At 39.7% G+C, this 25,451-nt stretch overlaps 2 protein-coding genes across 3 annotated transcripts in view; one reads left to right on the forward strand and one right to left on the reverse strand.

Moving 5' to 3' along the window:
- LOC115777478 (long-chain-fatty-acid--CoA ligase 1-like) overlaps positions 1–16,989 on the reverse strand; it is a 23,278-nt gene extending 6,289 nt beyond the window's left edge. For both annotated transcript variants that reach the window (XM_030725429.1, XM_030725494.1), the window contains exons 1-10: positions 16,902–16,989; positions 4,666–4,878; positions 4,148–4,262; positions 4,002–4,066; positions 3,804–3,905; positions 3,011–3,110; positions 2,704–2,879; positions 2,384–2,416; positions 2,171–2,222; positions 1,998–2,071 (exon numbers count right to left, since the gene is read on the reverse strand). In XM_030725429.1, the coding sequence (XP_030581289.1) occupies positions 1,998–2,071; positions 2,171–2,222; positions 2,384–2,416; positions 2,704–2,879; positions 3,011–3,110; positions 3,804–3,905; positions 4,002–4,066; positions 4,148–4,262; positions 4,666–4,860 (912 nt within the window). In that variant the 5' untranslated portion in view covers positions 4,861–4,878; positions 16,902–16,989. The remainder of the gene's footprint in view (positions 1–1,997; positions 2,072–2,170; positions 2,223–2,383; positions 2,417–2,703; positions 2,880–3,010; positions 3,111–3,803; positions 3,906–4,001; positions 4,067–4,147; positions 4,263–4,665; positions 4,879–16,901) is intronic.
- A 6,051-nt stretch (positions 16,990–23,040) lies between these two features.
- Positions 23,041–24,886, forward strand: helt (helt bHLH transcription factor). Its single transcript, XM_030741843.1, has 4 exons — positions 23,041–23,145; positions 23,745–23,849; positions 23,992–24,088; positions 24,333–24,886. The coding sequence occupies exons 1-4, from the start codon at positions 23,119–23,121 to the stop codon at positions 24,806–24,808; spliced, it is 705 nt and encodes a 234-aa protein (XP_030597703.1). The 5' UTR covers positions 23,041–23,118; the 3' UTR covers positions 24,809–24,886.
- The last annotated feature ends 565 nt before the right edge of the window (positions 24,887–25,451 follow it).

Raw genomic sequence — 25,451 nt, forward strand, 5'->3', positions numbered from 1 at the left:
GGGAGCAGGACAGACGGACAGAGGCATGCACGGGAAAATATAAAGAGGAATCAAGGTGAGGCAACAGGGGTCAGACAGGGATATCAGAGTCAGCTTCACGGATACAATCTATTTGATGTAACCTAACTCATAAGAGCAAAGGAAAAAGTTTGTGGGAGCTGGGTTGGTATGGTTCAAGGTTCAATTTTCTTTTATATTTAGCAAATAAACTGAATTAAATTGTTTTTCCATAAAGTAGAATAAAGATACTTGTGTTAAAAAATACTCTGGGAAAAGTTGAAGTACTGATTCAACTTTTTTACTCAAGTAAAAGTGAAAAAGTACAGGCTCTGAAATGCACTCAAAGTAAAAAAAAAAAAAAAAAAAAGGAAAAAAAAAAGATTAAAAGTAGCTCTCTGAAGGACATTTCTACCAGCTACGTTTGTGCCAAGCTAACTGAACCTCATGCTATATTAGTATAATAAGAAAATAATAAGAGACATGGGAATACAAACTTCTTTTTGACTCTGTCTCCACACCTAAACACAAAAATGAGTATAATCTGGGATTAAAGTGGGATTTGGCAGGTGGGGGAACCCTATGATTGACTGTAGTGGCTCCGCATGGGGAAAAGAATCCCAACTATCATTTCTATTGTGCGCTCCTGTAGATTTTCTCTTTGTTCAGGCTGCAATCAGCTGACCTGTGCCACTGTGGCTCTGAGGTTTACTGCTCTTTGAGGATTTATACACCTGAATTCAACAAGCAGATGTTTCACAAGCTATTTTGGCTGACTTCTATCTAGACTGTGTAATTTGTGTACCTCCGCTCGTTTTGCGTCAACTTCACATCACATACATATCCAATATCTGATTTAAAAATGGAGGACATTACAAGTAAGCTTTAAATTTCCAGGTTATCAGATGTCACTGAGCAGTCCTTACCTTTAAATCTAACCTCTCTTTTTTACATGTTTCTCCATCTCTGAGTGAACTTCTGTCTTTCTTTTCGCTCCCTGGAAATACAGCAGCTGGACCTTAAGCTTGCAGACACACTGTACGACAAACTGCACACAAACAGTTTGTGTGTTTGTTGATATTTGTTGAGCTGCTAGAAACTCTGAATTTGAAATGACCTGCCATCTAAAAAGGTTACTCCCTTTATGCTCCTCTTCTCTGGTGCTAGCTAGATGCTGAAGTACCGCAATCACAACTTAATGCTGTTTTGGATTGTTCGGTGTTGTGCCAAAAAGGGATTTCCTATATTTGCCAAAAATTATTGTTTGCATTTAAGCTTCTTTCAATGACTTTTTGACCTTTAATCTGCAAAGCATGTGTCAGACATATCTCCTATGAATGATATCAAGTCATTTTGAGTGGGAAACATTCCTATGACAAGGTAGAAGATGCAATCACTTTCTGGCAAAGTGGGTTTTCTCCACTCTTATGTGTTATTCTTCCCTCGATTTAGGCGCAGTGAAAGGAAATAAAAACTTCACTCAGCTGTGTTAAACCTAAAGTAATGAGTCTGTTTTGAAAATGTAAGGAGGAGAAAGTACAGATATTTGTTTAAAAATGTAGCGAGTAAAAGTAAAAAGTTGTGAGAAAAAAATACTCAAGTAAAGATACCTGAAATTAACATTTGTACTTCTTACTTCACACAGCTGTTGTAGACCGACTTGCGTACTTCAAAACACAATTTAAATCCACTGATAAAAAGCTAAGACTTTATGTTATCGTCTTTTTAACAAGTGTTGTCATTTCATCTTTGATGTTCAGTTTTTGTATCTTTAAAGGAAGAGTACTGACTGTTAAATGAAAACCTGGGTTAATTGATTTTACTGCTATTAGAAATTAATTTTTTTTCTCCAGTATTTAGTCTTACAGGCTGATGACAGTCTGACCGTTCTCCATATGAAGGCGACTCAGATGAGAGCTTCTGTGTCATTATTGTTTGGAAAGGTCTCAAAGAGTAAACTGAATTGAAAGTATTAGAATCTGGTGGGTGTGTCTGTTTACCGTGGTCACTTTAATGAAAGCTCCAGTGTTGCTGATTACATTTTCATGAGAAATCATTGCACCTTTTGGGTATCCTGAAAGCAAAATTAAAAAAAAAAAACAATTAAGATGATGAATAATGTGAAAACATAACATTTTGGAAAATGTTAAAGTAATAATAATCCTGTAGTCACCTGTTGTTCCAGAGGTAAAGCAGATAAGAGCAAGGTCGTTTGGCTTGGGGGGCTGTAATCAGATCACAGAGCTACACTGATGCACATGAAGCATGAACCGCTATTACATTTTTTTTTTTTAAAGATAGACCATTTGATCAAGTAAATTCATCTAAGTTGCAGCAATGATTCTCATTGGAGTAATTTGTAATTGGATGTGCTGTTCCTACTCACCACTGGTTTCTGGAGGTTAGCTTTACCCAAGGCCTGGAAAAAAAACAAAAAAAACAAAAAAAAACATAAAATGTATTAGTGCACCTCCAGGAAGTCCTGATAGGGGTCTAATTTCTATTTAGCTACAAACAGTAATATTAGAATCAGAATACCCTTCATTGTCATTTTACGTTCATGCAAGGACATTAAAATACTATGATGCCAACAAAACACAAGATAACACAATTAAAAAAAAAAAATCTGTATTTGCACATCAAAAAAAATAAATTTTTTTTGAAACTCAGACATCTATAAATGACAAAGCAGTCTGTTATTCTCACCTCAAACTCCTTTAAGCTCAGGATTCCGATGCCGCTCTCCTTTGCGCGGGTCACCAGGTCGCTATCAAACGCCTCGATGAGAATAATCGTCTTCACTGCTCGTGCTTTTCCGTTGACGCAGTCCAGAATCATCCGGGCCTTTTCGGGGATATCACAGATCACTGTTGAGATGGTGACTGTAAAACAGATGGCACCAGGTGAGCCACTAATTTAATCTTTCAGCATCAGGGTCCTTGATTTATAGAACACTCTGACACTCCGCTGTAGGCAATGTCTGGCTAGTGTGTGATGGTGCCCTTTTTTATACCTTTATCAATAATGTAGTCGATGGCCTCTGTACCAAGTGTGTCATACAGCGGGACAGCCACCAAGGAGTATGTGTAACAGGCTAGCTCTGCAATGGTCCACTGCACAGAAACACCATTATTAATTTCAGAGAAAGAAAAAAAGAGAACATGGTAATGCTTCTATTACGAAAGCAAGAATAATTTATGTCAAAGAGATTTTGACTTGGAACAGAAAAATCAATCATCATCAAATTCGGTCTACCACGTTTCCCATCAGTGGGAAAAAGTGGAAAAGAACAAAAAAAAAAAAAATTCATGCCTCTACCCCACAGTTTCTAAGGCCAGTTGCAGTGTCTCTACACTCCACTTTAATTCAATTCAATTCAATTTATATAGCGCTAAATCACAACAAACAGTCGCTTCAAGGCGCTTTATTTTGTAAGGTAAAGACCCTACAATAATTACAGAGAAAACCCAACAGTCAAAATGACCCCCTATGAGCAGCACTTGGCGACAGCGGGAAGGAAAAACTCCCTTTTAACAGGAAGAAACCTCCGGCAGAACCAGGCTCAGGGAGGGGCAGTCATTTTTCCCCATTGTGGGATCAATAAAGTATCATCATCATCATCATCTGCCGTGACCAGTTGGGGCTGAGGGGAGACAGGACAAAAGGCAAAAGTGACTTTGAACGTGGCACGGCTACATCCTACACTAACCCTGTAGGATGCAGTTAGCTTGTGGGTAGTAATCACAGAAACACCACAGAATAATCTGAGTCAATTTAACAAAATGAGAAGAGGGTGTGAGTATTACCTCTGGTCTGTTCTGAGAGAAGATGCCGATGAATCTGTCTCCTGTGTGAGAGTGTCCTCTGTGAAGGAAGGCAGAGCCAATGTACTCTCCTCTGTCTATTACCTGTACAAAATAAATAAATAATACAGTTTTTAAAATTGATCCCCACTCTAACAGTTGTAAAATCCAACACTGACATGGCTGTGGTGCCCATCTAACCTCTTTATAAGTCTGCCATTCATACGGCTGGTTTGGTTTCCTCGATCCTAGACATGGTCCGTTATCTGCGAAAGAGAGAAACTTTTATCCAACATCAGCATCTTTGGGGATTTCTCATGTTTAACCAATATAAGAGAAACACTAACTTGAAACTCTGAGCCCTCGATGGAACGCCTCATATAATGTGCGTGCATCGCTGTAGTAGTGTGTCATGTAAGAGTCACCGTCGCACAGTACCGATCTTCTTGCACGCTCACCACCCTACAAGAGAACAACATTCATAAAGTATTACTTAGCAAACTCTTCGTGATCTCTTAACACATTTATTTACTCAAGAGCTCCAGTGGAAAGATTGGGCTACAAGTGACAACGCTGTGCACCCTGAAATAATAAAACAAAAGCCAATAAAGCCCACTTCATCAGCACAGCCAAATTTGACTGTGTGGAAAAAAAATTTAATCCTTTAAATGTAACAAGAAGTGAGAAAGTCATGTCTTATAACTGGTAAAACTGCAGCTGTAATTAAGTTCCTGGAGGGAAACCCATTAACATTTCTGGTGTATGAAGTCAGCTTTGCACACTTGACACTGCTTCATGCCTCATGCATTCCACTGTAAAAGAAACCAAAACCTCAGTCCATCAGAAAAGAAAAGAAATTACTTACTGGTACTTCCACTGACTGCAGTCCAAGATCACAGGGTGGTTTGAGGGCTTTCGGCCGGGTGGCGAACCAGTAGGTGGTGATGGCCGCGAAGGCGCCCATACCCATGAGAGCATTGGTGGGAAAGCCTCTGACGTAATGCCGAAAGTCATCCAGCTCGGGGATCCGCAGCTGTCTCAGGACTTCCTGAGCCTGCATGGTTGCTCTGTACTGAACCTGCAGGAAAAACAAAAAAGAATAAAGTTTTTTTTAATACCTTCTGACCTTTATATTTACAACAGAGCCCACACCACAGAACTGTGGTGTTAAAGCCTGAAGCATCAGTTTAAAAAAAAAAAAAACACACGCAATTTACGCTATACACTTTCACTTTTTTCCTCCTGTTACATTTACTTATTTTGATCTTTTCTTTCTAAATTGTTGCAGTCCAACATGCACATCAATCCTGACCTAGTGTAGTAATCTCATCTCTTCAGTGAGTGGTTTGATATTAATATTTACTGTCAAACAGCTGCAACATGATCCCAAAAGCCAGATTGTTTGAGAAGACTGTATCACATCTAAAGCTTTCACTTTTCTCTGACACCAACATCTATTTCTGGCAAACTGACGCAATAACGCAAAAACAGTACTGTGCAAAATAAAAGCTTCAAGGATAAACCGATGGTGAATCATTCAAGGCTCATCGGAGAAATGGAGCAGCAGCGTTCAGCTCAGTGATTCAGTGATGAACCGACACTTCGCAGTAATGGATTTATTTATTCATTTCTTTTTTGGCTTTTAAATCTGCTAACCAGATTTAAAATGAATTAAACATCCGACATAAACGTGACTACAAAGCTACAAAAAAATATTTAAAGGATGTTAAGATCTTTGAAACATCTTTTTTGTAGCTTTCAAGTCATGTTCTAGAAAGCTAAGAAATGATGCTCTAGAAAAATAATGTAAGACTTGATTTAATTGGTCACCTTTTTGAATATACACTGCTAATATTTTCCCTGTTCAGGGAACCCCATTTTATCTTCTTATTCTATGTGCGGCAATACTTGTTAGTCATCGTGCTACTAACAACTGCTTCCTTACTCTTGATTAAAGTTTAAAATTTATCTTACCTTTTATTTTGTATTATTATTAAAAAGCACAAAAAGTAAGGAAATTTGTGTTTGGTTGATTCTTTATTGTAACAATGCTTCTTGGCAATGAATCTTATAAAGTTGGAAAGCCTGATAACACAACAGCAGCAGTTGCTTTACGTGCAGTCTGTCTGCACACAGGCGGCAGGCACAAAGAGTCGGAGCCGTTATCGAGACGGTGAGCTCAGGTGGAGCGAAAGGAAATGTTTGTTCCTGTAACTGGGAAACAGCTGGAGGAGCCCTTCATCAACCACCTGATCAGCAGTAATCAACTTTGTAGCTGCTCCATCCAAAGCTGTTTGTTTCACACAGAGAAAAATCTGCAGTACATCTACTGAAGATAAAATATGCAGATGAACTGTGAACAAGACAAAGTATTTCTTATCCAATTAATTAATCGATGGAATAATCGATAGTTGAAGCCCTAGTCCTCAGTAATGTGTGGAAGAATCATACACAACCACAACAGCCTGGCACCTCCTCCTCATGCTGGTCACCAGCTTGGTCACACACTGCTGTGGGATGGCATCCCATTCTTCAACCAGCATTTGAAAGTCAGCCAATGTGGTTGTGTTGGTCACTCTGGCATGAACAGCACACCCAGACTGATCCCACAAGTGTTCAATGGAGTTGAGGTCAGGATTGCAGGAAAGTCATTCCATCCTCTCCACTCCCAAATTCTGGAGGTAGTCTCTGATAAACCACGCTTTGTGGTGGTGAGCGAGTCCCAGGGGAGTTTAGTCCCAGACTGTAGAGATATGGGATTGCCACCGATATCTCTGCACTGAGATGGCCTCCAATGATGACAAGCCTGGTTGTCAGCACCTGGGGTACCAGAAGCTCAAAACAAGAGTCAATAGCAGAATAAGCTGTTTGGTGTTGGCAGAGAAGACTTGGCAAGTTTTTCATGGGCACAACCAACATCCTCAACTCTGCTGCTCAACCCACAAATAAATTTTCCTTACAAATGAGGCACCATTTAAAGAAGAAATTAACAGGCTTTCCAACTTTATAAGAGTTATTGCCAAGAAGCATTGTTACAACAAAGAAAGAATCAACCAAACACAAATTTCCATACTTTTTGTGCTAAGTTTGGGTGAGTACTTTTCCTACTCCTGTCCGCAGACTCTTCAGAGTCATCCATCCCATCCCTGAGACTTACTTTAATTTTTCCACACTGGTACATTTGTTCTCAACTTGTTTCATGCCTTCCTTTTCCTAAATACTTGCAGAGGTCAATTTTCAATAAGATTTAGGATTCCTAAATTATGGAATGTTTTTTCTTTATGTGTTATGAAAATGTGTTCCTCTAAAAGATGTTATAAGAAATGCTTCTGACCAAGGTGCTCTTATCCATGTCTCACTCCTAGAGATGTGTATTCTTTCGCATAGCTATGAACCCAGGAGTATGAACTAATATTGCTTTATCAACATACAGTTCCATAGTTAAACCTTTTTTTCTTCGATATGATTATTATTGTATTACATTTAAACAACTTTTGTATTCATTCATTTTATGTAGCCCCATTATTTCTTGTAAGTCAATTTTGGTTTTTCCATAACAATGTGATTTTTTTTATTTCTAATATTAATTAGGTGGAAGTCCATTGGACTTTTTGTCTCTTCTTGCACTGCATGTTATTTGTTATCTGCCTTTTTGTGTATTTTTAAATTCTGTAAGTCAATAAATTTAAATTGAAGACTTTTTTTATTGTGAATAGAGTTTTTAATGACTGTCTTTATGTTTAAAATCTATTCTTATTGTTGATGAAACACATACACATTTGCCTTTGTTTTCCTTCTCTTCTTTTACTGATGTTGTGAACACAAAAGGAAGCAACAGCTGTGCATTTGATAGCAAAGACTTGGGAAATAAGGAAGACTCCAGACACATCTTCTGATCACAAACCTCAGAGGAAATATAACCAGACAGCCGAGATGCTGAACCTTGTTCAGCATCCGTGATTGGGATGTTTTAGAAATGAGCTCACTGGGCTGGGCTCACTCTTCACTGTCATGGACACATATGGCTCTGTTCTACTAAAATATTCATTTAACAATAAAATAAGCCACAAGCAGGCTGAATGTCTGATTTTTAATTACGTGTTAAATGAAATATGAGAAGCCTGAAGCAGGAGAAACCTATTTAAATTCACTGATATATTCAACCAGCATTTTTTTTTAAATTATATTATGTCTCAATATGGAAGGAGCGCATTAAATAATAACTTAGACTTCCGACATGTCATGTTGTTTTCTATGCAACTCGCAGCTTTAATCAGCCTGGGCATCTGAAAACAAATGTCCTGCGTTTAACTCTTTTGACCTCTGGGAGGTAAATGAACACGTGAACAGCCACAACAATTGACTTCTCACCTACTTCTATTATTAACAACAAACCCATGACAAATGGAAACAGTGCCAACTGGGACAAAGTGCTGTGGAGAAGCTGTCATTGACTTATAAATATGAATTAAATACTGTAAATTGTGATGAGATGAGAATTCTTATATTGAAAAACCAACCAACAAGTAAAGGCTATACTCATTCAGGTGAAATCTGTTTAACCTCTCTGAAGGAAAAAAAAAAAAAAAAGGTTCAATAATCAAAAACTCCAAATTAAACTCAACAAATGTTCCACCAACTCCTGCAGGAAATATTTGTAAACACTATGGAAGCGAAGCAATGATCACATCACTTTCAAATCAGCTCAAGGACAATCTTAAGTGCAGCTAAGTATATTTTCTCAAAGTACTGATTATTGGCAGACCAAAAATTAAAATCAATCTTTTTACTCACTGTTCCACAATGTGTCTATGAAGAAAGGTCGAGACTGTGCCCACAGTGGTTGTCTGAAAGGCCCTGTGCGGCAGCAGTTGCTATTAGAAGGACTCTCACTGACCTCTAATAGACCTCTGAAGTTCTCACAACTATGAATAGCAGAAACACGCCCCTTTCAAAACAGAAACAGACACGCATGAGAGGCAACACAACCCACTGTTCAGCTAATAGGCTGATTCAAACTCACTGCATTTAACGTTGTGAGCTTTTTGCGTTTGTGAATAATTGTAAAAGTAGTTTAAAAGTAAAGCTTAGAATGAACTGAGTGCTGATCTGAGTGATTCAAGCATTTGGCTGATGTTTATTCAAGAATGAATCATCTTATCATACATTGTCTATATCTACACACACAGTGTGAAGTTCTTGTGTTGCTGAGCATCCAATCAAATGAAGCTAGTCGAACAAAGCGTTACATACTGATTATATCAAATGGTGTGTGTTCTGCCTGGCAGATATGTTGACAGATATGTTAACTGACATCGTAGAGATGTTGACCCCAACATACATTCATCTAAGATACATAAAAACGGACCATATGTGCAGATTCCTTAGAGTCTGAGATAATTTCTTGGAGTCTGAGATAGACAAAATAACATTTCCAAATACACCTTGAAGTTCATCTTTGGGTAATATGTCTAGACATTTAGTATACTGTACATTTTCTGCATGGATTTACAGTCTTCCTCCTCTCACAAATAGATAAGAGAACTGAAAGTGGAATAAGTGTGATCAGTTGTGGGTGTATCGAAAAAAGTGAATGCAGATCTTTGTGAGCTGTGAAGAAAGTATGCACGCTAAAATGTAGAGGTGCGTGGTATGGAGAAAATTTTATGTGGGTCGGCATTTTAAAGCCAACCAATAAAGCATTTTTAAGATCAATACCGATGCCGATATTTGGGGATCTAAAAATCTGATCTTCTGATATGTGGCTTTCAGACACACAAAACGTAGATAGATTTCCATTACATTTGTTATGTTTGTAGTCTTTTATTACCATGCTTACACTCTGCACCATGCCGCTCAGATCAGCTGGCTGTGGTGTTCTAAATCCATGTTGCCAATATTTGCAAAGTGCCCTCTGGTGGACAAGCTATGCAACAGCATTCATAACACAGCTGAAAGGTGTTTCTTTACTTTTTACATTTTTATGTATTGGCTGTTATAAATGCAGATACCAACAGATTGGCAAATTGCTAAAAACAGTTGATAATATTGGCTCCGCCAAAATATCGTTCAAGCTCTGATAATTTTATCCTTCATAATATGTACAGGACACTGTTGCAGTGTGTAATGGTTAATCCACTAGTATGTGCAAGCTCTTTAACTGATATGATATTTTTAATGCTAAAATATAGTTATTGTTGTTTTCCATGAATTTTCAAATTTACTGTTTTTCAAAAAAAGCTGAAGAAAAAAAAATAACCAATAAAACCCATTATTACATTTTGATTAATTACAGTTATTTTCTTGCAGTCCTAAAAATTAAGTTTAGTGTTTGAATGTTATGCTTGATTAATTTCTGTCTTACCAGAGGCAATGTGTCAGCTCAAATTTGGGTATAAACATGTGAATATAGTTTATTTGCCTAATAAATGACGATTATAATTTTTAGTTTTGAACAAGTTTTGACAGATTCCTAAAATATTTGTGTTTGCTTGTTTTTAGCAACAGGTGGTCTAATAAATTTGTTAACCACTGTATATACAAATCACACTGATAAAAAATCCAACAGTACCCTACCATGAAACACAACCTGTAAGGACACTATAAGATAATACATGAAGAGGTGGTAAGGGAAGATGGGTTAGGACGGTAAGTACTTAGATACCATGGTATCGATCATAGAATCACCCAATTTTTCTGAAAATCAGCAAAACATCACCAATGATTTTTTTTAAAGTCATTTAAGATTTTAAAACATAAACTTAAGAAATGTTGAGATTTGCTTGTGTTTCTTGTCAACTTAATAATATTTTTAAACACAGGATTTAGTTTTATTTGGTTTTATATAGAAATAATCTACCAGTCTTGTTTCAGTAATTTATCGTTTGGTCTGGGAAATGTAAAAGAAAAGTTGACGCATTTGCATAGCTCGAATGTGACATCTTCACACATCTTATTTTGCCAGACCCAAAGTCTGAAACCCAGCAGCACAAGTGTTCATTACAGACCTACTCTAAGAGTACATGTTTGTTTGATGGCCAGCAGTGGCACATGACACTGGTGTCATGCTTTGCTAAGAATTGTCAGAGGCAAAAGGTACTACTAAACCCACCACCACCACCCCCCACTAGCCATACTTGGACTGGGAGGATGACAAGCCAATGGCAGAGGCAGCTCAGCAGTCACCCCACAAACATAAGGCACTGGAAAAAAAAAAGGAGGTGGAGGGGGAGCGAGTTCATTTGACACATAACAGAACATGAAGATAAGTTGGCAACAGCATGCCGCCTGTAGGCAGATTACAGCTGTTTGGTATAAGAGACACTCTTACCACAGCCAGGAAGTCACAAGAAAAAAAAAAAAAAAAAAACCACACAGACACACAAAGTTGGTCAGTCATATTTGAAGTCTAAAATGCTTCAGTTCCTCTTTGAGGAATGGTGCACTAAGGAAAAAGACATTTGAAACCTTAAAGCAGTCTGACACTGCTTTAAGGTCTGTCAGTCTTTTTCGAGTGTTGAGCATCAGGTCAAACTGCAATCTCATTATTACAACCTTATCAATGGAGGATTAACACATTAAGCTTTTAAAAACACACAAAACATAATCCCATCTTAAACAATTTCTCTCAGCTCTCTATGAATCGAGGTGATATACAGCATGACTAAAACAACAGGTGTCTTTTTTTTAAGTCAGAACACAGCATATTAAATGTGTGTGTTGTGCGATGGTTATACAAAGATGAACTGTTTTTTTGTTGTTGTTTGTTTTGTTGAAACCAAATGTCAGGAATGAGGGGAGGAACTAACTGAGAAACCAAGGATACTGTACACACATGTGGTAGCAACTTATTGATCCCAATGGATGGATGGATGAAACTAGTGACTGCAACCATAAACTCTTCAGGAAAGTGTTTACTGACTTTATGGATCAAAGTGAGCAGAAGGGCTATTTTCTTACAGACTTCTATACAGTTAAAAAAATATTTTTTGCACACCCCTGCTGGCCATTAGAAAGAATGCAGGATTAAGGCACTTCCACACTGACTTCCCTTTTCAGACCTGAATGCAGTCAGTGATAGTTAACTGATGCCAACTATAGGATCAGTTGCTGTCCAGCAATGAAGCACTGCTTCTACTGTGTGCTAACAGATGGTTTTGACTGTAGCTAAATCCATTTTCACAGATGCACTGCAACGCTGAACCTGACAAAGCTGCACATGACAACACAAGAGTCCATGCAGTCGGACAGTAAATGGGTTTTAACCTGCTACCTCCTTAGCGCACAGTCGGTGATCAGTTTGTATAGTTTTGAGAACAGTGGCTTTTGTAGGTATCAAATTGTATAAATCAGTCTCTACTCTTGTGTTTCATTGAGATAAGTAAATCAGTGGCTGCTTCGCTTTCACATTGTTGGTCAGTGATTGCCTGTTAAACATGTTCTTTTTTTAACACCCTAACAACGCCGGTTTTCTGAGACCGGCGTTCTTCACGGGGAGACAAGGCTTATTGCAACATGCCTTAAAGTCCATCTACAGCTTCCTCACTGGTAAGAGGAAACACAGAGAGGCTGACCATAAAAAATGCTAGATTCTTGCTGGAATTGCTGGAACAGATCAGTTACCAAAACCTCACTGATAATTCAACAGTTTCAGCAAGAACACAGCACACCCACACGCACAGGAAGCAATTTTAAAAAGGAGGCATCCCTGCAGTCTTCTGAGTGTAATGAGATATCTTTACATACAGTATAGCTTCACAGGGGTACAGCATTCACACACCCTAAAGGCAACTGACAAACCAGTTTTTCCTGATTAGCGTTACGGATCAGGAGCCCAAGGTTTTAAAAAGGAGACCAGGAAGAGGAGAACGTGGCAGACCAGCTGACACTGATCGCCACGTCACTGAGAAACAGCCCGATGGTCTTCACAGCACGGCTGTTAACTCACACGAGGCTTTCATGCACTTCAACCCTTTGCCTGACTGTCAAATTTTAACCCTGGTTTTCAGACACACGAGCTGACCTTGCACAAGACTACCACATTCAAGACTCTAGGTCTTGACCTCCCTGATGAAACCTCACACTCCCAGTCACATGGTCACAGAGTGGAGAAATGTACAGAGGGGAAAGAGGGAGGAGGATTGGCTCTCTGAAGTGGGACAAAGGTCATGCAACCGTCAACAGCTACCAACACACCACCGGGGCACGAGACCTTTACAAAAGCAGGTTAAAGAAAAACAAACTACCATCGTGATATCACAGTGAACCTTTACAATGAAAAACCAGAAACACAACTGCGTCATTACACTTTAAATCCTAACCATCTGCTGCCAATCTGATGTTTAGCAAACAATATTTATATGGTAAACAGTTTTGCTTGCCAACACGTGCTAATTAAAACACATTTACAGGCAGGGCTGGGAATGTCATTGGGGTTGTGGCTGTTTGATCACAAACTTGGAAATCCACTCAGCGGATATTTAACCAAAAAATAAATAAATAAAAAAATCAAATGTGAACCTTCTGGTGGAGCTAAGGGAAAAAGAGGAGATCAGCCAAGATCCTCCTGAGACAATTAATATCTGAGCTATCTGTGCCTGCATGAATGAGCTCAAAAATTTTAATTGGTTTGAGTTACAAGGCCAGCTTTTTTTTTTTTGTTTTCTTTTTCTAAAATTGAATAATCTTTTCCAAGAACGGGACCAATTTTTTTGATGTTTTCTGAGAGGTTCTGTTAGAAAATCTTTTGGTGAAACAACATTCACAGAAATTCAATTCCGTGTAAATGCGTGATCATTTGAAGCCAGCTGCCCAACTCTGCTGGACTCACATGATTCTTTCAAATTCAATTTAATCAGTTTGTGACATCAGTAAAAAATTTGTTGGGATTTTTTTTCTTCTCTTAAGTAATCTGCCACAAAGGCCACATGTCAGAGCTGATTGTTGTGTAAACATCATCTAGCTCAGCCCTTTCACCTTGCTATCACCAAAAACAGACAGAGAGGCTGATACTGGTACTCTCGAATGACTAAAGGCCACATGGTGCCGATACGCTCCTGAATCACATGACTGAAAGCTCGTCCTGGGTTTGCTTTAATGAAAGCTGCTCCTCTACTCAAGGGCAAAAAGAAAAATCCCCCTCGGTCACGACATAGGAATTTTGGCGGGAAAAAGGTCATCTTCTGCCTACATAATCTTTTTTAGGTAAGAGATGTCAGAAAACAAATATTACAGTACAATATATAACCGTAGAAAGTGATTACATAGCTGTGGTAACTGCTCATATGACTGCATTGTATGCTCACAACAGCATTACCTAGTGCTTTTAAAATGGGGTTTAAAAGGGAGGAAAACAGCAGGCCACATTCCAGAGATTCCTGTTAGAGGAAGCATCGCATAAAATGCCTTCAGAAGCAAGTACATCTCAGAGCTGCTCCTTATCCCCACCCAAAAAAAGTGATCTATGTCCCCAACTGACTGCTAAGCACTCAATTATGATTCACTTTCACATTATTTTCTTTGTTATAGAACAGGTTGGATCTCTGGAACTGATTCATAATAGCCAAGTATCCAACCACCAGCTGTCTGTGGCTTCTAGTCTGAGAGGGTTTTTTTTTTTCCTTTGAGGGGAAATGAGAGCCAGTCGAACCTTCGATTGGAAAAAGTGCAGTTTTTCTCATGTCTGCAGTGAAGCTTAAAGCACTCCAACACTGATTGGCAATTTGTCGCACACGTATGCTTCACATTTCAGCAAGCTGTTTCTTTCTGGGCAGCTGAAAGTCAATAATCACATTAGTAAATCCTGCTTGTCTAAAGTGAACATCAAGTCTGCCCCAAAAGCTTTTTTTAAAGTTGATATTTGGGTCAAGTTCTTATTTGCTATATTATCTTCCAGCATTAACTGGCAAGAGCTACAACCAACATCAGGTACACACTAACGGCAAGGTTAAATTTGTAACTCTGTGATATTAAAAGGATGCCAATTTCAGCTGGCCCAAAACAGAACGCACTCAGCGGACTGAACAGTGGACTGCTTTGGCTTTCTATTGGTACAGCTGAATGTTGAGCAAATGGTGTCCATCTGTATCCCAAAAGGGCTGCAATTTAAGGCATCATAGAACTCATCCAAGTAATTTACGTAATGGATTCGTTGAAAGGACTAGATGTTACAATCCCTGTTTGCACCACTACTGATTCCATGGGGAGTTCTTGAAGATGGCTGCTATAAGGCCCAGATGGTGTCACTCCTTTTCATCCACAGCCAGTGGCTGTGCTTCAGCTGCTAAGCTGGAGTAACACAGCTTCTTAGGCTCGTAAGCTTCCTCAACCGCATCCTCACAGGGTACTGTCAGTTCAATGATGTAGGCAAGCTGGCAGGAATTAGACCAGAGTAGCAGGTCTGGTTGCAGGGTGGTCACTGCATCTCCTGTGGAAAAATAAGCTTCTGATCCAGGTCAGTCTGGGTAATTTATGTAATAATTTACCCTCTGAACAGTTGTCATTAATGGGGAGACATGCTATAGACACAAAGACTGTTTCTTTGTACCAGGTAGCAAACATGTTTTTTCCTGCTCTAAAGCCGACCGTTTAAAATGGAGGTTTATGGGGACCAACTCGCCTTTTGAGCCAATTTGGGGAACTGCAGAGTTTGGCACTTTTGTAAATAAACATAAATAGAGATGTACTGATTGACTGGACTGGTGACCAGCTGGTCATGCATGTGCAACTCAGGCACAGCAGCAAAGGCAAACAGTCAAACACACACACACACACACACACACACACACACACACACACACACACACACACACACACACACACACACACACACACACAAAACGTTGTTGTTCCAGGTTTACAAACATATTGGAAAATGATTTAAGTACCCAACATTTATTTTGTTATATAAACTTGCTGCACCTGGTTTTGTTTGCTTTGGTAAAATATGGCAGGAAAAGGTGGACGTAGTGCAACTAATTTTTCTGCTTTCTGAGAGAAGATCCTGTAACTTACTGTGGCTTGGGGAAAATTGGCAAGAATTATGAAAATAATATTTTGAAAGAAAATCAGAATAAGGATAGGGAGGACACACTTGGAGAAAAATCAAAAATTGAAATCGGCCAAGAAAACTGCAATCTGTGTATCGTTAAAGAGAATGTTTAAGACAGTTTGTGTTTCATAATGATATGCTGTACTGTTCGCTGGTAAGGACTGTAAAGTTCTTGGAATCTCTGCCTATTTCTTGGAACATCACCCTTAAAACAGCAATTTGGGCCTGCCCCATTACACACTGTGGTCAGAAAGCAAAAACAAAACTCTTTTCAAACCATGTGCTGCAGATGGAGTTTACAACTTTCCACAAGCAAAGCACAAAGAAACAGCTCACAGTCCACTGTGATGGACTGCAAGCCAAGTCCAAAAACAAACAAACCTGTCCCTAATATTTTGACTTTGAGTGGATGGTGAAGGAAACAGCAGCAGGCGCTGGACCGTGTTGGCGTTACCAGGTCTCTCTCTCTCACAGACACACACACACACACACACAGTTATGAATGATTTGGCGGGATGCCACCACATATAGGGAACAGTTTCATTGTTGCTCTTTGTCCACTTCTTATCTTTATTTAAAAATGATGTGCGCGCGCAAGCACACCTGACCCCAACTAGCAACAGGGTGATTAGTGATAATAAAAAAATAATAATGGGTTTAATGGGTTATCATTAGAGACGTAGTATCCGTTTCATCTGTTGCTACGTGTCCGTATGTTTTCTTTTCGTAGGGCTGGTCCGTTCAGCCTACATGCGGCTTTCTTACTGACAACAAACCCACAAACGACAGAAACGAACAGCTTGTTCTGATCATGCTCCCGCGGACTAAACGCACTGTTGCTGTGCGCAACGTGAGCTTAACGGAAATGAAGATATGATGTGGAGAAAAGACATAAAACGTGGCTGGGGTCTGGTCTATTTAAAGCAACAATAAGAGCAGCCTTTTCGATGCCTTGCATCCTGCTTTAACTCTTGCACGCAGCCCTCTGTAAGGGTCAGCTCAGAGCTACGCTGGGATTTTTGACTTTTCAAGCGTCAAATGTTCGCACTAACCTGTTTACAGCAGCAGACTGGAACGCGTTTCTTCAGGAAGGAGCGGCAGCTGCGGTGGCTGTGGCGGTCTTCACTTTGTTCAGCTGGTGCAGCTCTCAGCCAATCAGAGGCGGCTTAACGTGTTGCGTTCGTAAAGTTTGAGAGGCGTCCAGTCATTGGTCAGCGGGTTGTGACGGTAGATAGTGTTTCACAACCGTGTGAATTAAATCAGGTAATTAACTAATAATAACTAATTTTGAGACACTTTCCCATGCCTTTATTGGATTGGGGATGTTTGCATTTTAGAGGTTTAGTATCTCTTAGAAAATAATTGCAGTGGGACTATTTGAACCTATTTCCATTGAAAATCAATGTTTTAGTGCAGTGGCTTCAGATTTTTTGTTCTCCCTTATACAGTCAGTCTTTTAGGGAGTTTATTTGATTCAAAAATACGTTAAATAACTGCAGGTACATTTGTACTCTTAATTTAAGATGTTTTGGGAACACTAGTGGAAAAATCCTTACATCCAGTTCAAGAATATAAAAATACTTCATTATATCAATGATTACATGCTATTTTAAATAAACCACGTGAAAACCTGTTAACAAGTCCAAACAATGACAAGAGGCACCAACCAGGAGCCAAATGGAAGAGAAATCACTACTAATCTTAAACAGAATACTAAACTTTCAACATTTATCATGTTTTTATTATAGTCAAATACTTAAGTTTTCTTATTCCTTCTGCTGCTTCCTTTAGGGGTCACCACAGCGGATCATCTGCCTCCATCACACCCTACCGCCCAACAGTGCTGTCAAAATTAGCTACACCTCAACTTGCAGCAACAATAAGCTTTCTCATTAACACATCAGCAACAGTTATCCAGTGATACGATCTACAGATAGCGCCAAATCAACTTTGCTTTACATACTTTAAATATGGTTGTGTGTTAAAAAGCCGCTGTACTGTAACTTTAGTAAAACTTCTGGCATAACTTATTGTCACAGAAATCACACTTTGAGGCCTAAAGAGATAAAAAAAAAGTAATAATATCACAAAAAGTAGGCAGTTAGAGAAAAGTCTATAATACATGACAGAACTTCATCCTTTCATATTTGTCATTAATCATCTAATGACCCCCACACATTTTTGTCTGCTTGTCTGCTTCAGAGTCACAGGGTTGCAGGAGCAAATCCCAGCTGTCATAGGGTGACATGAAGTTGATGCAGAAAACTGAAAGTCAGTTGACAGACATTTTCATTTTATGTTGCAATTACATAAAAATACTTTCAAGTCAGTTTAATGTAGGCCACGTGTGACTACAGAAGTCCACAAAGGCAATCGACCAATCCTGACTCAGAAAACAGCATCAGCAACAATATCCGAATGAACACTCTGAAACAGAGAATCAGTAATGCTAGCTATGAAGTTACTGGCAGTATATTATATCACCACCAGAGAGGTCAAAGGTGCTCTTTTCCCTTCGCCTGCATCATTATCACCTCTGATAAGTTTGTCAGGATAAAAGCATAACACAAACTGAGGGAAAGGTTGTCTGAGCTCCTGAGGATTTGAAGTGTTTCATTCCAGCTTTACTGACAACAGAGGCTTGCACAAAGGAAAACAAGCACATTAATTCATACTGTCAAATTACAACCAACTACAATTTAGAGATTAGTATTTACTTTCCATATGTACACACACATTGCATTTCACAATACGTACAATAAGCCACTATTTGAGTGGGAAAAAGTATACCCCTTACACAGCTGCAGGCACTTGATAAATTCTGACTGTGGCCGATAAACAACTTAAACTGCAAACAAGTGTGGGGATGATTACATAATCTTTCCATTTTGGACATCAAGATCATGCCCTATTTTCTGTGAGATATGGGGCTTCAGAAATAGGAAGAGTTGTTCTCTACAGTTAAAACCTTTGGATGACTTTAGTGTTTTTAAACTGCAGTAAATTTAGGATTGGCTACTTTTATAAAACTTTCAGTAAATATACTACAAGAGAACTGAATGACCACAGTATTTATGAAGTTCTGGCTGGCCATTACTATGATCCAATCCTATAACGTATACAGTATTCAAGCACTAGGAAGGGATTTTCAAATCATTTCAGATGTATAAATTTATGAGTGCTGATATCCAGTTCAAACATAATGAACATTTATTTTAAAGACGCATTCCTGATGGTGTAAAACAACCATCTAACAGCACAATAAATTGGCGCACTGTAATACTGGTATTGGATTATAAAAAAACAATAAAACAAAAAAGCCTTTGTCTCTGCGTAAAGCTCTCAGGCAGCTCTTCTACTGAGCTGGCAGGTCATTGCAATTCCCAAAATGTAACACAAGAGGGAGCGCTTTTGCCTTTAAAGCAAATATTGAGTACTCGATTCAAAAGTCTTTTTAAGGATCTAAATATGTTCATTATAAGTTTGTGAGTCAGTAGTAAGTTAAGTGCTGATCAGAAACATGCTGCTCAGAAGCCAGAGATGCCAAGAGAAAGAGATGGAAAAGTACCAATTAAGTGATTCTGGAGGACAAGTTAATGCCAGTCCACCCAAAACACTGCAGAAAGCAGAGAGATCACAGCTCACGATTCATGTCCTGCAGCCCCACCCAAACTATCATTACACTCTTTAAGAGAACTTTAAAGCGTGTGGTAGTCAAGGTTTATCTCAACTAATCCAAAAGTTACATTAACTCAGGTGCAGTCAAATTATAACAAACTACAATTTAGAGGTCTGTATTTGTATGTTATGGGACCACAATCGTTACACATATATAGGCTACAGGTTGCATTCTATGCTACTATATAATTAAGGAAGCTTCTTCTGAATTTAGAGGGAGAAAAACTTGTAATTAAACCAACGGACCCCCCCCCCCCCCCCCCCCCCCCCCCCCCCCCCCCCCCCACCCACCCACCCCCCCCACCCCCCCCACCCCCCCACCCCCCCCCCCCCCCCCCCCCCCCCCCCCCCCCCCCCCCCCCCCTCCCGCGACGCTAGACAGATACATTAATTTGCTATAGCTTTACTGAGAAACGGCTTCTAATAGTCCCAGTTTCGTTTGTCAAAGGGGCCTGTAGCTGCTGAACCATTGCAGTCTGAACTCAGCTTAGATCATTTCCACGGGCTCATTGGGGACCGTGTGAACTGCTGCAGTTCAGGCGGAGGGTGGCGCACCAAGCCAAAGGATTGTGTCGGGGACCCTCAGAGGTCACCACGGGTCAGAGCGCAGCGCCTGACAACACAGTCCACAGCGGCTACTTCTGCACACAGAGCCGCTGTTAGGCGTCATGACTGTAGGCTTGTTTATTTATTTATTTTTTTCCCTGTGGGGTTTTATTTTGTAGTGATACATTTACATTAAAAAAACACACACACACAGACACACACACACACACACACACAAGATGCAGAGATTAAGCCTGGTAGGTAGGCTGCAGGTAAAAGTTTGCAAAAATTAATTTTTAGCAATGCACCATGCTGTTCATGCAAATGTGACCTAAACATAACATTATTGTGCAATAACGGTCTGCTGAGGTTCAACAGTGATTTTACCTTATTTATTTTTCACATGTTGTTACTCTACTTTTGCATGTAAAGTAAAGTTGAACACGGATATGACATCAGGTGTGTGTTGTGTTATGAACACTAATGATAGGGCCAGTTTAAATACATATGAATTGGAAATAGTGAGTAAAAACATCAAATTTACCAAAATGATGGAAAGGAGAATTCACATCCAAGTTATATTTAGTCAAGCGTTGTGGATACACTTGACATATGCTAAGATTCTATGGCGTAAATATCCAAAAAGGGATAAAGCCATTATGTTACGTTATAGCATTTAAATTAATATTTACGTGGACTAGTGTCAAAAGTCCGCAACAGTTTTTTTTTTTTTTTTTAAATCTCTCATTAAATTACATTAATTAGCTAGTACGAGAACAATCTAAAGTTAGATACCACTTCTTGTTGTTAGAAGTGGTAGAGTTTTTTTTTTTTTACCCTGTAATACTTCTTTCTTAATGAAGTGACAGTGACTGCTTATACGACTTACCGCAAGTGCGCGTACTGATAAATCAGCCACAAAGCGCGGCTCTACGCACAGAGTCCACAGCAAGTTGGATTAATTCAAAGTCGAGTACTTAATATATTCTTTTTTATTCATGGTAATATTTTTTGCTCCTAAAGAAAGCTCAGATGTTAAGCAGTTAAGTCGCAAAAATGTTAAAGAGACAGAGAAAGAAGGGGAAGCATAGTGTGGCAAAAAACTGACAGATCAGAAATTTAGCAGACATTTCGCTGAGAAGGGACAAAAGACATGAATATATTTAATTTAATAAATCATCACACGTTTAACTAACGATAATTACTTGAATACGAAATACATTTAATACATCAGAGTGGTACAAAAACTGTTAGGAAAATCCTGACTCATGAGTTGGTTTCCTTCTGACGCAACGTTGGCGTTCCAAGTCTGACAGCAAAAACTTCCAGTATTTAATTCAGTTTCTTTTACAAAAGCAACGGCGCACAAGTCCCACAATATTTCAAAGGACAAACACATAAAAAGTGTTAAAAACTCCACACTCAAGTAATTGGATTTTATGCCCTTGTCCCGCACGCTCGCGCTTTTCTCTCCATGGTGCTCTAAAAACTCTCCAAAAGCTTCAGATGTCTTGTGAGCTTTTCTTTCTCCATCTCCGCTGCTTTTAATTCGTCGACATCGCTCACAGGATCAAATATATCTAAGCACAGTGAAAGTTTCGAGATTAAAACGTTCTCACTGGGAAAAAAAAAAAAGAATTGTAGCAAACTGTTGTGGCGCATGAGAGCACTTTGAATCTGTGAGAAGGAGCGCACACAATAAACCTGTTGTTAACCTTGCTGTGAAAATATGTTTGAAGAAAACAGCCAATTGTTGTATGAAATGTATTCAAGTATAAAATAATGCCCTTTGTTTGGGGGAAAAACTTCAGCAATGTGAGGGTACAAAAGTCCCCTGTGGCATTTACTAGCACCCTTTGTGCTGTTTGCGCTTTGGCGTCTCCACTTGGCGCATTACCCAGGCCCCTTTAAACGCGATTGTTTCTTTCTTTCTAATGACATTTACCGGATCAAAACATGCTGTTAATTCGATCAGAAAGCTTCACCCTTCATAACAATGGCAGTATAATTTCTCCCAAAGTTTGTTAAGTTGACCGAAATTAGGCAAATGAATAGGGGTCTCCAGGCTACCCATCTTGCAGGTGACGGGGAATAATGCGCGTTCACACCAGCTGCATTCTTCTTTATTTCTCCCTTTCTTTCACAGCATTATTAAAATTTAGGCCAATGAAACTATTCATTCGAGTGAATAGACATTTTCTTATAGGATAATAGGATACAAATTGAGCCTCTCCAAAGAGTCTCCAGTGGTGGGTAACCCTCGTGTGCCAGAGGCTGCTGGAGACGCTGGCCTTGACGCAGACGACGCTCGTGTGCCAGGGCTAATCACACACCTGCCGAGGAGTCCAACAAAATAAAGAATGTAAACAAAAAGCTTGCCATCTCTCATAAAAGATGGACGTGTCACCAAGTCGTGTGAGAAACGCCGGGAACAAACGGGGGGACTCCGTCTCCAAAAGATCTCCCCTGAACTTGGCGGAACAGCCTATTAAAGGCTTACTTAATTACTCTAATGACACTGGACAGGCCTTAAAACTCGGACCGGGCTTGGACGAGAGTTAAGATCGCTTGCTGGGATTTGTAAACAGGCGATCGTGTGAGAAACGCGAGTTGGAAGAAAAAGGGATTCTTTTTTTGCCGGCTTTGTTTTCAGTGCGCACAGTGCGCCCCGCCGGATCAGCCGATCCCAGCGCTCAGTTCTTATTTCCCGCCTGGGTTGTTACTATGCAAATAATATTCCAAAAGTAATCACGTGTCTTTTGAACAGCCACGTGGATTAACAAAGCAGGTTTGCCCCCCTGCTAGCCTATGGCTTTAGATTTTTACTATTTCTTTAACTGATCCTAAATGCACACATTTACCCAATGCATGGCTCTAATCCCATGGAATAATTTACACCCTGAATGCCAGACTCCCTTGGATGGTCCCTTTATAAGGGACAGCTTCCTGCTCAAATCTCAGTCTTCTTCTTCACCTACCAGACCAGAACATCTCTACAACTTCGAGCTGATCTCATTTTTTAAGACGTTTGTCGGGAATTCGTCGATGGCATCTAAAATGAAAGACAGGAAGGTATGCGCTCCATCTGCGCTTGGCATTTAAAGGACAGAAATATTTTGGAAACCTGGCAGTTTTTGAGACTTTTGAGTACCCGATTGGAATATTCTCCTTTGTTATATGCAACCAATAGTGTAGAACTACTTTTTGCAGCACTTTAGTGGAATCATTATAGTGGAATAAAAATATTTTGCCATATGGCACGCGTTAAAGAGAAGCCTAAGTTTGGAACACTACTGACAAGATAGAGACTGTTCAGCATTTCGGCAGTATCTGGTGACAGCAGTGTAAATCATTTTATTACAAACGCTTATAATATGCTAAATCAGTTAAAGGATACCTTAACAGTGCACAGCGAGGCCTCGGATTTAAAGGATCTGGCCAGAGCGCAGGTGTCTGCTGCGCGCTCTGGAGCAGCAAAGCGCGCGACGCGCAAAGCCCGCCAGCATTTATATTTCTCAGGAAGATATCTTCCGAATCATTTAGTATTATTATGAATAAAGCTGAATGTCACTGTTACTTTCGTTTGCTTAGGGTCGGTACGGTAACTGTAAAAGAGAGGTAATACCGCGATTGCGTTTTCTCATGTTGTCCCCCCTCCCCTGTTTTCACAGAGAACTCCAATCTCCCACAAAGTCATCGAGAAAAGAAGACGGGACCGCATTAACCGTTGCCTGAACGAACTGGGGAAAACAGTACCAATGGCACTGGCTAAACAGGTATTGTGAAATATACATTTTTTGTTACCTAGATTTATTATATACCATTTAAAATGACAAATAAAAACCGTTAATCAGACAGTGCAGTCTTCTATATCTGCAAATATTTTAAAATTCCCGATTTTTAAATACATTTTGGTAGAACTCTGGAAAACTGGAGAAAGCTGAAATCTTGGAGATGACTGTTCAGTACCTGCGAGCGCTCCACTCAGCGGACTTTCCCCGCGGGAGAGAGAAAGGTCAGTAAACTCTTGTAATGAACTCTTGTACTTTACGCACGGCATTACCATTGTCCTGTCAGCTAAATTAATGGCTTTAAACATGCTGGCTGTGTAAAATTTAACAGACTTGACTTTTTCATACACGTTTAACAGTAAGTTCAGCTTTACGCACAGGAATGTGCCATAAAACCCCACCAAGTGTTACACTTGTTCAGCATGTCACCCGCAGGTTGTAACCCCGGCTTACTTTGGCTTGTTTCAGGCGAACTGCTTGCTGAATTTGCAAACTACTTCCACTACGGATACCATGAATGCATGAAGAACTTGGTGCACTACCTGACCACAGAGGATCGAGCTGAAACCAAAGACATCAAGTACGCAAGGATTCTCGCCTTCTTACAGTCAAAGTCCCGTGTGGTCACTGAGCCTGTGTTCGGCTCTGTCGGCGCGATGCCGGAACCGTCTGACTACCTCACTCAGCTGCACTCCTCCCCGGAGCACCAAAACCACAGCCCCAGTGACTCCGTGTACCAGCAGAGTCCACCGGGACACTTTTCGTGGCACAGCTCAGCCCGCAGCCCAGGCATCTCGTACCCAACAGTGCCACTCTCTGCGCACACGCAGCAGCACGGTGGTTACTTGTCGCCGGTGCAGGGACTCGATCACCACTATTTTAACTTCATCGGGCATACGCACGCAAACGCGTTTAGTTTGCACAATGCACAACACGCCATGTAAATTGTTTTGTTTTATGTTTTTATTTATGCAAACTGACCATGTAAATGTTGTGAATAAATAGAGTATTTCTGCTTCAAACACAGCTTGATTGGTTATCATTTACGCTCACATTAGGTGGCCAAGGGACACAGAGTGCCTAATGCTCCAAAAAAAAAAAAAATAGGCAACAGAGAGAGAGAGAGAGAGAGAGAGAGAACTTTGGGGAAAGATTTTTTGCAAAGAAATCAAACTGGGTAGATTTTTAGCTGTTAGTCATTTCCCCTACATTACCAGAAAAGAGCAGATCTAGTAAACAAGAGTAAAGTAAAATTTGATGTTGAGTCGACTTGCTATAAAACTGAAAAATATATCCACAGAATGGCTGTGGATCCAGGCTGGATCTGTGGGTGTGAGGGGTGACAAATAAGGTTACAGGGTGCAAACATGAGCCCGATTCCTACCCATCCCTGACTTAACTAAACCAGCCTTGAACAACCCCTAAACTCCCCCTTACTTAAAATTATTTTTTCTTTTTACCCAATAAAAGTTTTCATCGTTCACTTTTAACACATTTAAAACAATAAGAGTTGAACCAAAGATGAATTTGCATTTTAGGCTTCCAAAAACTCATTTTCAAAACATGAAACTCACATAAAGAAACACC

The sequence above is a fragment of the Archocentrus centrarchus genome, chromosome 1 (assembly GCF_007364275.1).
Source record: "Archocentrus centrarchus isolate MPI-CPG fArcCen1 chromosome 1, fArcCen1, whole genome shotgun sequence".
NCBI lineage: Eukaryota > Metazoa > Chordata > Actinopteri > Cichliformes > Cichlidae > Archocentrus > Archocentrus centrarchus.

Bases quoted from the DNA above. Each gene is read 5' to 3' on its own strand.
- helt (XM_030741843.1), top strand. From the start codon at position 23,119: ATGGCATCTAAAATGAAAGACAGGAAG. The intron at 23,850-23,991 runs GTATTGTGAAAT...ACATTTTGGTAG, and splicing joins CAATGGCACTGGCTAAACAG to AACTCTGGAAAACTGGAGAA. The intron at 24,089-24,332 runs GTCAGTAAACTC...GGCTTGTTTCAG, and splicing joins TCCCCGCGGGAGAGAGAAAG to GCGAACTGCTTGCTGAATTT.